General features: G+C 42.3%; 1 protein-coding gene across 1 annotated transcript in view; it reads left to right on the forward strand.

The window, feature by feature from the left end:
- The window catches only part of CFAP298 (cilia and flagella associated protein 298), a 497,670-nt gene that overhangs the window by 179,156 nt on the left and 300,777 nt on the right, over window positions 1-17,737 (forward strand). Inside the window, exon 2 of the mRNA XM_044071424.1 lies at window positions 3,834-3,901. Coding sequence (XP_043927359.1) covers window positions 3,834-3,901 — 68 coding nt within the window. The remainder of the gene's footprint in view (window positions 1-3,833; window positions 3,902-17,737) is intronic.

The following is a 17,737-nucleotide window of genomic DNA, read 5'->3' on the forward strand; positions in this document are numbered from 1 at the left end:
AGTATTAAGAAGTTTAGTGCAAAAGCTTTCTGGTAGTTCTGATGTTGTTTGTTTTGCAGATGTGCAAATGTTTCATCAGTGCAGGGTCCAAGAATGCATTGTATGCCAGGCATAGATTGTGCCTGTCTGTAGGAGGATAAGTATAGAAATAGGGCTCTGTGTTGATCGTCGTACGACACTGAGTTTTTGTCCTGTATTCTTTCTGTAAGGAACCTTTGCTGATATTCCAGTTGCTCCATGTGTCTTGTCAGGTACATACAGAAAGGGGCATTAAACTCAGTGATGGGTCTCATGATGGCTGAGTGTAGTAGTGCACTGACTTCACTGGACCAAGATGCCATGCTCATACTTAAGTTGAGCAACATAGAAAGATTTCCGTACTACCTTGGTCACATGTTTGTCAAAGGCCAGGTTGCTGTCTACATGAGTGGGTCTACCCTTGGGGGCGTTTTTTGCAATGACATAGCACCTTGTGGGAAGTCGGCCAGCCCAGAAAACTATAATGCATTACCTGGCATTGGGTTTTAAGATGTACCTTTAGAACCAGTCATTTGTCTACATTAGACCCTATTGTAAGATGTTTGCATCTTTGGGGAGATTCTATAACTACTCCCAGTTTGCAGTCATCTGCGAATAAGCTCAGCCAGAGACCTTTAGCATTGGCCTTGACTTATGTGAAGTAGATGCCAAAGAGGAGCAGGTACAGCACAGAGCCCTGAAGGACTCCCCTGGGGACCTGCCTCTTTGTGGAGGTAGTCTCACCAGTCCTAACTTCTGTCATCCTGTCTGTGAGCCCCTTAGCTATCCAGCACATTATATAGAGATTTATACCTAATTCTGTAAGTTTACCATGCCCAAGTGAGATATTGTATCAAGTGCCTTAGCTAGGTCAAAGTAGGCAGTATGCATTGTTTTAACCTCATCCATTGCTTTGGTGATCTTCTCAAAGAAGTCCACCAAGTTCAGTAGGCATAACCTTACTTTGCTAAAGCCAAACTGGGATGGACCCAGTGTCCAAAGGTCTCCTATATCTTTGTTGATCATTTCCACAATAATGCTTTGCATATAAGACTAAGTCAGACTAATGTGCTGTAGTTTTAGGGCTCTGTTGATGGTCTGCCCTTATGAAGAGAAATGACCATTGCAGTTCCCCCATTCTTGTGGCATGAAGCCAGTTTTGAGACTATAGTTAAAAGGTGACTCCAGTGACCATGATGTGTCATTTTTTAGACTATTCAGAAGGTGTCCCAGGATATTTTCACAACCCACTGAGGCATTTTTTTTTTGCCTGTAGCAAACGCAGCCAGGACATGCTCTGTATTTAAAGTAGGAGGTGTTATGTTTAAAGGTATTTTTTGGGGGTGACTGGGGGTAGTGGGGAGTAAGGTTGAAACTGAATTTGTCAGCCAGCAGATTAGCTGTATCGCCTGGTCCATTGAATGTGGTACCATTAACCACCAGTTAAGCACACTGCTGTGTGCTGCCTTTGAGGTTTCTGACCTAACTGAAGAAGGCCTTATCGTTGTCTCTTACCTGGGAGGCTATCTTGACCTCAAAATTATATTTATTGGACTTAATTAGCCCTCTTAGTTACCTGTTTAATTTGATGACATAGTTCTTATCTTTATGGGAAGTACATTTCCTGATGTTAACCATGATTTTTTCACCCTTTTTGTATAACCTGTTTAATTTGGGATGCCACCAGGGTCATTTTGGGCTTGCGTCTGGTAGTAGACCAGCCTCTATGCAGCCAATGACATGGTTGTACAGAGTTTCTGTGAACATTTTAGTATAAGCTGCTCTGCTGTCTGGGATTAGAGGGGCAATGAATTTTGACATACTATTGCGTAATATAAGGAAGTTTGCCTTGAAATAGTTCCTAACTGTTCCTAGGTTTACTGGGGGTTACTGAGTTGATTTTGATTTCAAATAAGTCAGCTTTTATGGTCTGACCTTACCCAAGAGGATGTGATATTTGTGGTGGGTGCAGCATTCTTCCATATTTCTGAGTATGAGGTCCAGTGTTTTGAAACCTCAAGTGGGCATATGCACTAACTGGTCAAGAGTATTCATCTTTATGCAGTCCAGGATCTCTGTGCCTGTAGATTTGAGGCCATGTAGAATTCCCAGTCTGTAGAGCAGTAATTAAATTCCCCCATGAGTAAAGTGTTAGGTTCGATGTTGAGTGTCTCCGGTAGGTCTAAATATGTGCTGTGAGTTTTGTGGGGCATAGAGGGTGATCATATCCTCCTAGGATATGGTATGGGATTTTATTTAGAGCATCTTGCACATGGAGAAACTCCAGCTCATCATCCTATTTAACCAACCTAGAGGTATGCTTGTTATTGATGTATATCGAGACAGCTCCACCTTTAGTCCCTGTCTGTGCATCTACTGGTCTAAAAGTGTAGCAGACAAGGAAATCTTGCACTGCCAGGGTACTCCCTCATGTCTCAATAAATGCACATGTTTATATTCTCCAGGTTGGGCATGGTTTGGAGGGAGTGTATTTTTTGTTTAGGCACCTGGCATTAAGCAGTAACACCATAAGGTTCATTTGAGTTGATTTTGCAATGGTGATAGGTTTGTCAATTTGGTATTGCCTAAAAATGGTTCAGCGAGGGAGGGTGAAGTTTTAGCCGGTATTCAGAAATTTAGTTGGGACAGGTGCAGGCCATCCTTTGCAACAAAATGTGGTCTGTTAACCATGCCTTCCCATGTTGACAGATATTGAATCCTTTTAGAATGACACCAGAAACTCAGCCCGTTGATGAAATCTGTCATCTTTTGTTCATATTCTGACATCATCCTTTGTTAAGGTAATATGATGCACAATGCTTTGCTCATACCAGCTTGAGACACATAGTTAGAGAGAGAACTATAACGTCTCTCTTCTTACAGTCTAGCAAGGTATGTCTCCGGTCATTTACACCTACATGGATTATGATAGAATCAGACTGGCACCTGTGGTTCTTTGACTTGGGTGTGTGCGTAATTTGTCAGATCCTGATAGAAAACTGTTGTATTCTCATTGTTCAGTCTGGTTAGAGGGGCTTTGGCATATCTTACAATGGAGTCCTCTATGATTTGAGTCCTGGGATGTGTGTTTGCTTGCCTTATGGGCTTTGTATTTGGGGCTCTATTGAGTGTGGCTGTGTATGTAGTGTGAGGAGTTGCTTTTGTTGATTGCTTTTGGGTTTGCCATGGATAATTTTCACTAATGAGTGGTCTTGAAGGTCTTTGTTCAAGAAGATTAGTTTAGAACTGTGTGTCAAAAATGTCATTATTTACTAGTTTACCATACGTTACTGCCTTTTAAGATACCATGTTAGTGAAGGGAACATTAATAATCTGTTTAGTACATAATAGGTGTTTTTATTGTTGCAAAGGTTCAGTTTTTATATTGCTAAGGTTATGCATTATTTCGTGATTATTTCAATTTATTAATTCATATATTCTATATTTACATTGGTATGGCTGTTTGCCTATCAGAAGCATCCTCCTGTTTGGGGAGTACAGGCTCAGATTATCAAAGAGCATGAACGGCAACAAGGGTATGTAATGCTGCCTTACTTCCCACTGCATATTTACCTGTGAAAGGTTGAAGCAACTTTTGTTTTTTCACAGAGGATGGGTCACAGCTATGAAGAAGTGCTGGCTGAGGAAGTGATGCACAAATTCTAGATTAATGCAAGTGGTATGATTTTCTGTTACATTGACCTCTACCCAAATATCTGATATTACTACCTAATATGTAGTAGTACTGTACTACATCATTTTGTAATAATTAAGGTGAACATTGCCCAATTTAATGCATGTATTTTTTTTTACAGCTCCAAATGAAAAAATGAAACATGTTATAAAGAAGACCATTGAAGAAGCAAAAGCCTTAATATCCAAAGTATGATTATATCATTTTTATTTCACTTCACAAAAGAAGCTATTTGTTTGTATATGAATATTTTAAAATTTAGAATGGAGTAATTATTTTGTGTACAAAATTTTAAAAATGGCATTCTTACGCCTGTATAGTTTGCACACTTAACCGTCTGCATATTCCTCAACTGAGTTATTTAGATATATTGAGGAGTACAACTTTTTGCAAGGACCCTTTGTTATATTATCTAGAATTATGAATGCTTTTTGCCATATGCCACAGAATTAGTATAAGGTAATTAGGTCTATGGGATTGTGTATGGTGGCAGTGAGAGAAAAGATTAAGTATAGTGAACTGGTAAATGATGAAAGAAATCTAGGTGACGGAAATAGTGAAATGATAGCAGTCAAGCAGAAAGATGAAGAGAATACTTTAGAATGTTCTTTACTTTTGTTCACATCTTGTTGTACTTCCTTCAACTTGCAAATAGAGGTGAAGACTGACAATTTTTTTGTCTTCCTTTGCAATCTCAGAATTGGTCATACTAGCTTGGAATGGATATTTTGTTAGTTGTGTAAAAACCAGTTATGTAGACCAGTATTAGGGCTATGCTTTTCTATTCTACGTGACTAGAGTTTGAAAGCAAAAATTTGTATTATGCTGTAGCGCTTTCAGGTAAATCAATTACCAACCCAAAACAAGATGATTATGGTTACTTTACTTGCCAATATTGTATTTATTAAGATTGCCTTTGTAGGAGGAGGGGCTCATAAAGTAGCAGAGAAACTAGACCTGATGGCAGTTTTCATTCAATCCTCAACTAATGGGTTCGGATCCGATCCCTCAGATTCAACTTGGCTGTTGCAAAAGCTCGCGGCAACTTTGAATTTTCAAGCTTCTCCCTTATCAACACTTCACCAACCCCAATTACCTCTGACCTCTTATGCCTCTTGACAGCGAAAGACATGGCAACTGAATACTCTCGAGCTAAGTGTTATTTTGTTTGTCAAAAAACTTTGTTTCCTTAATCTAAATATTTACAACCGTTAAAACTTTTCTCCCTTATGTGTCATTTACTAATTTAAGTAATTTTTCACTGACCTTTTGTACGTTTTCCTGCTCTTAATACTGTTGATAGTATGTATTCCTGTTCACTTTCTATGCTAGGTTTAATATATAGATGCCATCATTAGTAATTTGCCTTTTTTTCTGTTGCTGTTGTTAAAAGAAAAAAAAAATTTTTTTCTCTAGTGCTTTACCTATTGCTTAACTTTAATTTTGTTTTATATGTGCTTTACGTTTTAATATTTGTGTAATGGCTGAGAAAGAGAAAAGCCCTGCAAGGTTTAAGAAGTGCCTTAAATGTAGGCATAAAATTCTGTTCTCGGACACCCACACCCTCTGTGTATTTAGGTCTCCTCCTTTTGCAGGAGAACTGTGTCTTATGTCACAGATTTAATCCAGGTGTTCTTAAAGAGGGAAAAATAACACACTTGTTCTTAAAGGCATGTTGCCTACCTTTTTTGTGGAGGCTTTATCTGTAGTTTCTTCTACAAAACTCAAAAAAGGCAAAGTCACCCTCTTCAAGTCATCCTCCTTCATCTTCAAGGGCTTCAGAGCAGGCTAGAAAGAGACCAGAATCAGGACAATATAAACATAAAAAGAAAAAGGTGAAAGCTTCGGATCAGACCTCATCCTCTGATCAGAAGCATAAAGAAAAGTTTACCTTGGATCCGACCTCAATGTTGGATCCTAAACAAAAGAAAATTGAACTATTATATCCGACCACATCCGATCCAACAAAAAAAGTTTTATATATATATATATATATATATATATATATATATATATATATATATCTCTACCACAAACTAAATATTCTCCCTATGCAGACCCCATGCCTTTGAGGGTTCCATCACCATTCCTGGAAAGACTGAAATCTCCATCCGCTCTGTCCACTTGCTCTTCCAGAAGTCTCACAGAAGATGATGTGGAGAGACTGATGAGAAGGATGTTCTTGGCACAGAGCCAGCCAGTTGTCCCATCAGCTCCTATCCCTTCAGGTCAGGTCTGTTCTGCACCTACACCACCCTTACCAGTTCCTCCTCTGATTCTGTACAGGACCTCAGAGCCCTTGGATCTGAGTTACCCGGTACTGTCTTGCTCAGATCCCAGGATTAATTTATCCTCAGATCTGAAGCTTGCTATGAGAACTTTGATCCAGTTGGATCTGAAGAGCTCTTGGAGCTGAGACTACCCTGTCGGATCCAAGGTGTTAGAGTGGACTCCAGAGCTTTCTGAGCCATCTCTGCACCTTGGCACCTCAGCGAGGATTAGTTCGGCTCCGATTTCTGCCTCAGGAGGGCTGTTTTTGAACAGGTTTGGACCAGGATCCAGAAGCTCTACTTTACGGATCCTGGTTCCTACCCTCTCAGGGAAGCACAAAATAAACCTGTAACTGCTGAAGGTGCTCTGTTACAAAGAACGAAATCCAAAGAGAAAAGCAGTGACACCACCACAGGCGACTGGCAAACCTGTTAAAATCCAACAAAAAGATGAACACAAATCTTTTACTGAAAATTTCAGACATAAAATGTGGCAAGACAAAAATAAAATCCCTTTCAAACAATAAGCGCTTTCAGAAATACCTTCTTCAGATCGTAAAGGGAAACAAGAACAACATGCTTTTAAAAGATATACACAACCAATCGGCTTCAGCTTGTTCTGCCAAAGAAACAGTCGGAAAACTGCCAATCAACAAGCTTGAAGAGGAGTACTTATTTGCATAAACCAATCATCAGTCAGAGTATCACAAGTCAATCACAGCCAGGTATCATCCTTGAGCTCTGATCAGAAAACTTGCCAATCAGAGCACTTAAAAGAAAACACACCTTCACATCAACCAATGGCTGTTCTCATATGCTTTAGAATGGGTCTCAGAGGAACTACAGTGTTTAAACCAGGAGGCTTGTCTGCTCTCAAACACTGTAGTTCTTCTGAGACCCAGAAAGTGTTCTAAAAGCATGTTGTTTTTGTTTCCCTTTACGATCTGAAGAAGGTATTTCCGAAAGCGCTTATCATTTGAAAGGGATTTTATTTTTGTCTTGCCATGTTTTATGTCTCAAGTTTTCAGTAAAAGATTTGGTGTTCATCTTTTTTTTTGGATTTTAACAGGTTTGCCAGTCGTCTGTGGTGGTGTCACTGCTTTTCTCTTTGGATACCCTCTCAGGGAAGGTCTGCCTTTGAAATTATGGAGAGAGCCCTGTGACAGACTGTTCCTCTCCCCTCAGCTCCTCAACCTGTTTCCTTTCCGCTCTGCGCTTGGAGTCTCACCTTTCTTCTACACATGAACCGTGGTACCGAAACCTCAGGGTTCCCAGCAAGGTATCCTCATTTCTTTTGATACTTCCCTAGAGCATCCCACTGATGAGGCCCCTTGGAAGAAAATGTACAAGAAGGCGTACTTAGATTTCCCAGAATCTGTCACAGAAGATACAGATTTTGATGAAGGTGAAGGGTCTCCACAGTCATTTCCTGATAATGTCTAATTTGGAGGCATCCCAGAAATCCTGAAACAGAGAGGTGGATGGAAGTCCAGCAACCCTTCATCTGAAGAATCTGTACTTCTGGAAGTGGTCGGTACTGGCCTGTCTATCTCCTGGGTGACTGCACTCGCTGACGAGCTCATTGGGTTGATCACTCAGCAGTCATAGAAGGATCCTGACACCACTGACCCAATACTTCAGAGACCTGACAAAATTATGACAGCACTGGAAGACAAGCAGTTTTGAGCTAAAGGGGTGCCTGTTGATACCATGGTCATGGCTGTGGCTATTAAGAAGGAACTAACTGAGAAGAGTTCCATTGTTTATCCCCCCAGCAAGGAGTCTCTGGTGATGAACGGGTTTGGGAAGCATGTCTATGCTTCAGCAAACTTCACCTTAAGGTCTTTGAACTGTCTGGCACATTTCACCAGGTTACAGAGGGACCTGATTAAGGAACTTTCAGACACCCTCTCAGGATCCATTACTGAAGTACAAGCATCTGTCACTTACCAGATGGCTACCCTACAATCGATATCCAGTTCCTCCATGAAGCTCATTTATCATGTAGCAGAAGGAACCTCAAGGGCAACAGGTTCAGGCATTTCCATAAGGAGACATGCCCGGATGTGCTTATGCGATATTATGGAGTCTTTGTCAATGCTCCCTTTGACGGCACTTCTTTGTTTGGCCCCAGAGTAAAAGAAACCGTATCCAGCTGTGGGCATACATTATTCCACCCATCAAAGATCCTTTTCCGAGGAATCAACGAGGTGGAGGAAAGATGTGGCTCAAAAAGTCCTAAGGGCCTTTTCAGGACACAAGTGGAGGAGGTTCCCCCAGGGGCAGAGGAGGGGGGGAATTACAATGGTAAATGCCCATGTGGCAAAGGTGGTACACAAAACCAAGGATCCAGGGATTAGTTCTTTGGCAGACCCTTCCAGTGCTCCTGAAAGGAGGTCCGATTGTCCCTCTCTGGAGGCAATCAGGGGTTGTTTTTCCCTGCACCAGAGAGCCAGCTAGAGATAACAGGTACTTGGGTGCAGAGGATCATTTCCAGAGGTTATGTTTTATCCTTTTCCCTTCATCCTCCTCATTCAAGAAGAATCCCTGATGTTCCACCCAGTCAGAGGGAACAAGCAGCAATTCAAATACAAAAGCTGCTAGAAAAAAAGAGTCATCCATGAAGTAGAATCCGGAACTTACTTGAGATTCTTTTTAGTGACAAAGAAAACAGGGGACTGGAGACTAATTATGGATCTCAGCAACTTAAACAAGTCCATCACAAAACAAGTTCCAGATGGTCACAGTTCAGTCCATTCTTCTATTTTTGGCAAAGGATGATGACTGGATGTGCTCAGCAGACCTTCAGAATGCGTACTATCACATAAAAATGAACAGACATTCCAAAAGGTTCGTAAGTTTCTGGCTGGGAGCCAGTCATTACCAATTCAGAGTTCTGTCCTTTGGTCTCACCACAGCCCCCGGGGTGTTCACCAAGTGTATGGCAGTAGTAGCAGCTCATTTGAGACTACAGGGATTCCGGGTGTTTCCATAGCTATATAACTGGCTAATTTCCACCCGACCAGGCATCAGCTCTTAATGAAGAGAGGAAAAGTTATCCAGACATGTGCTCTTCTGGGTATAACCATAATCTACAAAAAATCTCATTTAGAACCAACTGAAAACATAGTTTGTAGGAGTATTCCTCAATACAAAATTGACCATAGCCTCACTTCCCTTACCAAGAGTTCAGACAATAAGATTATAAGTGAAAAAATAGTTTGCAATGCCAAGATTGCAGCCCACTTGGTTCTTCAGGCTCTGGGATCAATGGCTGCAGTGATAACACTTGTATCATTAACCAGATTTTATATGAGAATTCTTCAGTGGATTCTTACTTCACAATGGTCAATACTTCATCCCATTTCAGCTGTGATACAAATCACCAACATATGTAAGAGAGATCTCAAGTGGTGGATTCAGTCAGACCAAGTTCTTCAAGGCTGTTTGTTTATTCCCCTCCTCAGTCCAAGGCCATAGTGACTACTGATGATTCTTAGCTAGGGTGGGGTGGGGGTGCATTACCTGGGAAAGACAGTCCAAGGCATATGGTTCTCCAAGGAGGCCAATTTGCATATCAGTGTTCTAGAGATGAGGGCAGTGCTATTATCATTGCAGACCATCCAAGATGCTCTCCCCTTAGGGACAGTTGTAATACAAACAGAAAATATGTCAGTAGTTTTGTACATCAAAAAACAAGGAGAGACCAAATCCTACCCCTTATGTTGAGAAGCTGTGAGTGTGGCAGTGGGCAGTCTCATCCAACCACTTTCTCATAGCAACACACATTTTGGGAAAATCCACTGTGATACCAGAACAAACTGAGCAGGTGCATTCTTTTACCCCACGAATGGTCCCTCAACAAAAACTTAATGGAAATGATTTTCCATCATTGGGGCCAACCTTGTTGCGATCTTTTCACCTCTCCATAAACAACAAATGCAGTAGTTGCTTTGCCCTAATCCCAATCACTGAGGGATTTTCTTCTTCATGAATGGCCCCCTGGTCTACTTTATGGCTTCCCACCAATAACAGAAAGCTCTTCTTCCTTTGGCCTCACTTGCTTTACCAACCTTGGAGTCTGGATCCTATTCAGGCTTCCTGTCTCATCCGACAAGCATGATCCATCCAGTTATAACACCTCAAGCTGACAGCTTGGTTTCTCCACTTCTCTTGATAGCCAGACAACCTATGCTCTCTCTCTTCTCCTGTCTGAAACATAATATGCTATGTTGTCCTATCTCGCCTTCTTTTTTACTGGTTGGGTTTGGAGCCGATCCTTGGCTCTGACTCGGCTGCATACTATAGCTCGAAGTCTTTCACTTGGCTCGTGGCTGAATACCTATCCCATCATGCAGTGTGTGATTCCCCAGATCTCATTTGCCACTTAACAGGATCAGAAGTTCTTTATCTTGGCTGTGGCTAAGTTTTTGATAATTTCATATATTTAATATATTTCTTAACTCTTATTGTCCTTTAGTTAGATATAGCTGTTATATATAGATAGTTTTTCTTTCTGGTGTTGGCGTGTGTTGTTTACATGATATTTACCGTGATTGTTGCTTAGTTGACCATTGCCTTTGGTTGCAGGCCAATATTGTTTTCCCTATCCTGTAAAATCTTTAGTGTTTTTTTTCTGGTGTGCGTGTCTTTTTCTTATTTTTCTTCTTTGTAGCCGTGCTAGGCCCATTTAAGTTAGAGGGCAGAGCTAAACTTTCCTTTCCGATTTTATATATTTAACTAGATGTGCTGTGAATTTACATTTTTATAGAGTACTGTTTGTGAGTTGATCATATTACATGTGTTATTTCAATTTATAGTGTTTTTGTAGTCTGTGCTTCCTTTCTCATAATTTCTAAGGAAAGTAGAGAGAAGGAACCAAAGCCATCTGGCTTTAAAAAGTGTCAAAACTGTTTACAGAAAATGTCTCTAACCAGTGGCCATAGCATTTGTGTTTATTGCTTAGGGGTCATTCCCTTATAGGAGTTGTGTACTTTCTGTCATTCTTTCAGTTCATGGGTACTACAAGAGAGAAAGAATAAATTAATATTCAGAGGGCTACTGGAAACTCCATTCTCTGAAGCTTTGGAATGTCAAAGTACCTCCTCTAAGTCTAAGTCTCCTTCTTCAAAAAGTGAGAAACCTTCCAAGAGACCTTCTTCTTCTTCTTTCTCATCTGGTCATTCAGAACCACTAGAGAAAATATCAAAAATTTCTTCAGAAAAGTCAGTCTCCTCAGCTCCACAGGGTTCAGAACAGAGAGAGATCTTGGAATTGGACAAATCAAGTCCTTTGGCTCCACAGCTTTCGAGCTGAGAGAGACTAGCTTTCGGAGCCAGTCCACTGAATTATTACTGGTCTCCCCTAACTTAAGATCTCCCATATTGGAGAGATCTCGCTCACGTACTCCTTCCTCCAGGTCCTCTAGAAGCCTATCGGATGATGATGTGAATAGGGTGGTATGCAGACTACTTAAGTCGCCGGCGCTAGCAAAATTATTTTTGGCTCTGACCCAACCGGTTTTGGAGTCAACTAAGGCTCTTTCATCCACGTTGATTCCTCCTCTGAGCCAAGCTGGATCTTCGGAACTGGAGGGCCATGTACCATTTGCTGGAGATTATTCGGTCCCGAGACACTTCCAGGAGATTTTGGAACTGTTGTCTGCTCCGACATCCTCGGTGCCTTCTGGGATGTTTAGGAGCCGAAGCTCTCTGGTCTGTTCCCGGGGGGGGGGGGGGCACTCAGACCCGAGTCTTTTCAGTTCCGACTTCACCTCTCTGGGCTTAGGCGTGGGTGAGCTCTGCTTCTACATCGGGCTCGGAGCTGGTCTCAGAGCTGAGGATTCCTTCTACTTCTTTGGAACTGGAAGCATCCTCGGATCCGGGGGGACCTGCTTTCGCGCTGATGAAGAGTGTGCTGTCCCCGCCTGCAGCTCTACACAAGGGTCTGGTAGTCTTTCGTCTAAGGCACCGGCTTCTGTCTCGGCACCACCCCATTGTCAGGACAGCGGAGATTCAGGGCCTCAGGGATTCCCATTGGGTGAATCACACTCTCCCCAGAATACCCTTCTGAGGAGGATCCTCAGAAGGGAACATGCAAGAGGAAGCATCTGGACTCACCAGATGAGTCAATCACCTCAGACACTGACCTCGGGGAGTTAGAAAGGTCCCCACGGTCACCCTCTGAAGATATTTTTCTTGCAGATATCTTAGAAATCTTGAAACAGAGAGGGGCTGGAAGCCCATTGACTCTTCTGATGAGGAGTCAGTGTACCTGAAGGCCTTCAGATCTCAACCTACAGCCTCCTGGGTGTCTCCGTCTTTTGATGAACTAATGGAATTGGTTAGTCGAAAGGTGTGGGAGTCACCAGACACAGTGGAACCAGTCCCTCAGAGGCCAAATAAATTTATAACAGCTCCATCCAACAAAGATTTTCTTACTAAAGGCGTCCCTGTAGATGCTATGGTGGTGGCAGCAGCCACCAAGAAGGAGCTCTCAAACGTCCTCATCTGTCCATCCACCGAACAAGGAGTCTGAAACGATGGGCAGATATGAGAAGCATATTTTCTCTTCAGCAACTTTTACCCTTAGATCGCTGAACAACCTTACGCACTTCACTAGGCTACAAAGAGATCACCTGAAGGAGTTAGGAGATACCCTCCAAGGTTCACTAGCTGCAGGGTTTCAGACAAAGTGACCTCTCAGCTATCCACCTTAAATTCCATAGTTACCTCCTCCATGAGACTGATCTCCAATGCAGAGGATGGAGCGAGCAGGGCAACGGGTTCAAGAGTTTCCTTAAGGAGACACTCCTGGATGTGCTTGTGTAACTTTGCAGAACCTTTCAAGTCTACCTTTGTCAATGCCCCTTTCAATGCTTCCTCACTCTTTGGACCAAAAGTCAAAGACACACTCACCAGATGCGAGCAGGAAGGAAAACTCTCTCTGCCATTGGATTAAGTTTTTCTGTACCTTCCAGACCCTATCCTAAGGGTCAGAAGGATGGGAAAATGTGGTTCAAAAAATCCCAGGGAGTTTTTCAGGACACATGAGGTGAATCCTTCCCCAGGGGCAGAGGGGGAGGCAATAATGGTAGATGTCATCCACAAAGCAGAGGGGGTCCACAAAACCAGGGTGACCATGATTCCTTTCATGGCCGACCCTACCAGTGCTCCTGACAGGAAGGCCATCTGCCCTACTCTGGATGCAGTCGGGGGGGGGTGGCGTTTATCTTTGTATCCAGAAGCCTGGTGAGATATCACAAAAGACAAGTGGGTACAAAGTATAATATCCAGAGGTTATTCCATTCCCTTTTGCCTTCCCTTCCCACAAATCAGAAGGATCTCAGATGTTCCAGCCAGTCAAAGGGAACAAGCAACTATAGAGATTCAAAAGTTGCTAGATAAGAGAGTCATCCAAGAAGTTCCCGCAGACCAAATAGGATTCGGAACCTACTCATAATTCTTTTTAGTGCCAGAAAGAAAGGGGACTGGAGACCCATATTGTATCTCAGCAAACTAAGCAAATCAGTATAGAAGTCCAAGTTCAGGATGGTGACACTGCAGTCAGTTCTTCCCTTTTTAGGGAAAGACAATTGAATATGCTCAGTAGACCTCCAAGATGCCTACTACCACATAAAAATGGACAAATCATCACTTGCACTTCTGGTTGAGAGCCAGTCATTACCAATTCCAAGTTCTGCCCTTTGGTCTCACTACAGCCCCCAGAGTGTTCACCAAATGCATGGCAATAGTTATGGCTCAATTGGGGCGTCTAGGATTTCAGGTGTTTTCATACCTAGACTGGCTCCTAACTGCCACCACCATGCATCTGCTACAACAGTCATGAGATCAAACCTTACAAACTTGTTCTCAGTTAGGGATAACAATAAATTCAGAAAAATCTGCTTGCTGCTGTGTCAGCATATTACCTTTATAGGAGCAGAATTAGACACCATCCCTATGATGGCAAAGTTACCCACTTGCACATCAGTGTTCTAGAGATGAGAGCATTGATCTTGGTGTTGCAAGCACTTCAGGATTCTCTTCCACTAGGAACAACTGCAATTCAGTCCGACAATATGTCGGTGGTTTGGTACATAAACAAGGAGGAACCAAGTCCTACCCCCTTTGCCAAGAGGCTGTCAGAGTATGGCAATGGGCAGTCTCTTCCCAATGCTTTCTGATAGCAGCACACATCCTGGGGAAGTCCAACATCATAGCGCACAGGCTGAGCAGAACAATATTAATGCCTCACGAGTGGTCCCTAAAGAAGGAGATAGCAGAAAGGATATTCCAAAAATGGGGCCAGTCTTGCTGCGACCTGTTTGCTATTCCCATGAATTCCAAATGCAGCAGCTACTTTGCCCTAATCCCTCCTCCAGGGGAGTCACTAAGGGATGCACTTGTCCACAAGTGGCTCTTGGGATTACTTTATGCATTTCCCCCATTTCTCCTCATATCCAAAGTCATTCAGAAAGCCTACTCACTGGGAAGCAGGATAATTCTCATTGCTCCATACTGGCCTTGTCAGATTTGGTTTCCCTTCTTCTGGGCTCACCTTCAGGAGGAACCGTGGACTCTGGACCCAGTTCCAGACCTTCTGACTCATATGTCGGGAATGCTCCACCCCTCCCTCCAAACCCTCAATTTGACAGCATCGATTTAGTCAGGCTTCACAATTTTCCGACAGTAGTTAAACACATCTTGGTATCCTCGCACAAGGCTACAACAAGGAAACTATATTCTAGTAAATGGAAAACATTCTCATACTGGGCACAGAGTAAAAACATTGATCCCTTTTCTACCCCGATCACTTCTATTCTTGAGTTCCTGTCAGAGCTTTTTCAACAAGGTTCAGCAACAGCTACTGTTAAGGTGCAATTAGCTGCAATCTCAAATTTTCATATAGGTGATGGTACATAGAACTTGATGTCACACAGATTATGTAAAGCATTCTTAAAAGGGACCTGTTTATTAAGACCTCCCATTAAAGAACCACTCTCACCATGGAATTGGAATTTTGTTCTAACATATTTGACCTTACCCCACTTTGAACCCTCATCAACTTGTGACCTCAAATTTCTGTCTTGGAAAACAATTTTATTAGTTGCTATTACCTCTACAAGAAGTTTTGGAATTGCAAGCTTCATCATCAGACCTCCTTATTTGATCTTCCATAAGGATAGAGTATCTCTCCAAACCAATCCATTCTTTTTACCTAAGGTTTGTTCGCAAAATAGCTTAAATCAGTCTATTAAGCTGCTAGTGTTTTTCCCTAATCATGGCAACAAGGCAGAATACAAGCTACACCAGTTAGATGTGCATAGACAACTTTGCTTCTGTTTACATAGAACCAAAGATTTCAGTATGTCTGATCAATTGTTTTTCTTTTTCAGAAGTCAGAAAAGGTATGCTAGTCTCTAAAATCTCACTCTCTAACTGGCTCTCGAATTGTGTTACCTTTCTTTACAGTTCTAATAACAGACAACTACCATTCAAAATCAAGGGTCACTCTACTAGGGCCATGGCAATGTCATCCTCTTACCTAGCTAGATTATCAATGGACAGTATTTGTGCCACTGCTACATGGGCAAGACCCCATAATATCACTTATTACAAAGTGGACTTGCCTCCAGGGACGGGGCCTCTTTTGGTTCCACTGTCCTGAAAAGTGTACTCCCATGAACCACCCAAGAAATATGGTGCTAGGGGCACTGTCCCAACCAGTAAGAATGAAGGTGCAAAAGGACAACATAACATAAAGAAGTTATGTACTCACCATAATGTTCCATGTTTGTTGTCCATCTCGCCCTTCATTCTTACGATCCCTCCCACCTTCCCCCAGCCTAAGGCTTATGGAGGACCTAGAGGAATTTCCTCCTTGGACAAGGAGCTTCTCTGACTTTCTTCCTTTTTAAGTATCCTTTACTATAGGACTAGTGTACACATATGGCTATGGTTAACAGCAAACAAGACCTGGGGAATCACACACACTGCATGATGGGATAGGTATTCAGCCATGAGCCAATTGAAAGACTTTGAGCTATAGTATGTGGCAGAGGCAGAGCCAAGGATCCACTCTGAACCCAACCAGTAAGAATGAAGGGGCAAGATGACAACAAACATGGAGCGTTATGGTGAGTACATAACTTCTTTTATATCCTCCCTTAAACCATCTACAAGGAAACTATATGCTAGCAAGTGGAAAAGATTTGTCCACTGGGCTGTTCAAAATGTATTCACCCTTTTTTTCTACCCCTATACATAATATTCTGGAATTCTTGACCCTTCTTTTTAATGAAGGAGCTAGATCATCTGCAGTTAAGTTTAAGTTAGCAGCAATTTCTAATTTTCAAATAGGATTTGATGGATGTTCTTTGTTTTTCACTGTTGCAGTCATTACATTTGGGTAATCTGCTGGCAGGTTGCCCTCAGTCGGCCTGATTAACAAAGTCTTGGGTCCTGCATCGGTTGCTGTCCCTTCTTCCATGACGTCAGGTCATCAGGGGTATAAAACATGCAGCTGACGCCATTTTCATCAATCTTTCTTGCCGGGCGGTGCCCGAAGCAGAAGGAGTTTGCAAGTGCCGGTCAGCCGCCTCCTGAAATTTTTGTTTTCGAGTTTCAGAACCGAAGTCTTCAACCTAAAGCTAAGTACCCCGTTGGGGAAACTTTTTCTTGTTCCTTACCGATGTCAATAAAAGTTAATAATTGTATTACTTGTAGTAAGCAAATACCTCATAAGGATTTTCATTTGTACTGTACTCCTTGCCTAGGCCCTGACCACAATGTGCCTTGCTATCGGTTTTGTGCTAAATTTAATCAACGCACTATTAAGCGTCTGTATATTTTTGCATCTAAATACTTTGGCTCAAGATTGAACTATCCAGAAATGTTGTTGGTTAGCAATCCGACTACTGGAACACACAAAAAACGCAAAGAAAAAAACAGAGACAGACCGTCAAGGTCCAAAACCGACGACGAAGTTTCTCCTAAGCCAGTCGCCGGTTTGCAGGTACTCAGTGAGGTGCTTTTGCAGCCCCTGATGCCCACTACTTTTGATTCGTAGGCCTCTACTGAGACCCATTTGGAGTCTGGTATGCCGCGAGACACTTTAAGTATTGACTCCGCGGATGTCTCTACCTTAGATAGGTCCAGAGCCACTGAGCAGGCACCAGCTTCTGAGGGTGATTTCAGGCCTAAAGATTTGTATATTAAATCGACGCCATCTTTAAAACCTAGGCCAAAATCAACTTCTATGTCAAAAAAAACAACGCTTGGGCCACGTGCACAGGCCCCTATGCCTAAAAAACAAATTATCAAAATGGCTGAGGATTTAATTACCTTGATCAGGGGTTCCCATCCCCTTCCTGCTAAGAGGCCTAGGCAAGGCACTGATTATGAATCATCAGATCAGGTTTCCATTTCTTCTGATTCCTCTTCTGATCAGGAATTTGCTATTCCACCTTATGAGGACTCTGATGCAGAAGAATCCATCCCTTCTGCTTCTCCTTCTGAGGATTTGTACCTTAAGGGAACATTTTCACTGGGAGAGTCAAGATTTCTCAGAATCTAAAAAGAGGCTTAGGGATTTCATTCTTCCTCAGCATAGGCCTTTGGCTATACCTCCTGTTCTAGACATTGTTGATGATGTTTTCTCAGAATCCAGCATGGCTCCTGATTCTCTGCCTCCAGCTCATAGTAAGCCAGACAGACATTACAGGGTTCCTGACTCCCACAAATTCCTTTTAAAA

Source organism: Protopterus annectens, chromosome 5.part0, assembly GCF_019279795.1.
Source record: "Protopterus annectens isolate FY-2018-M chromosome 5.part0, PAN1.0, whole genome shotgun sequence".
NCBI classification, from domain to species: domain Eukaryota; kingdom Metazoa; phylum Chordata; order Ceratodontiformes; family Protopteridae; genus Protopterus; species Protopterus annectens.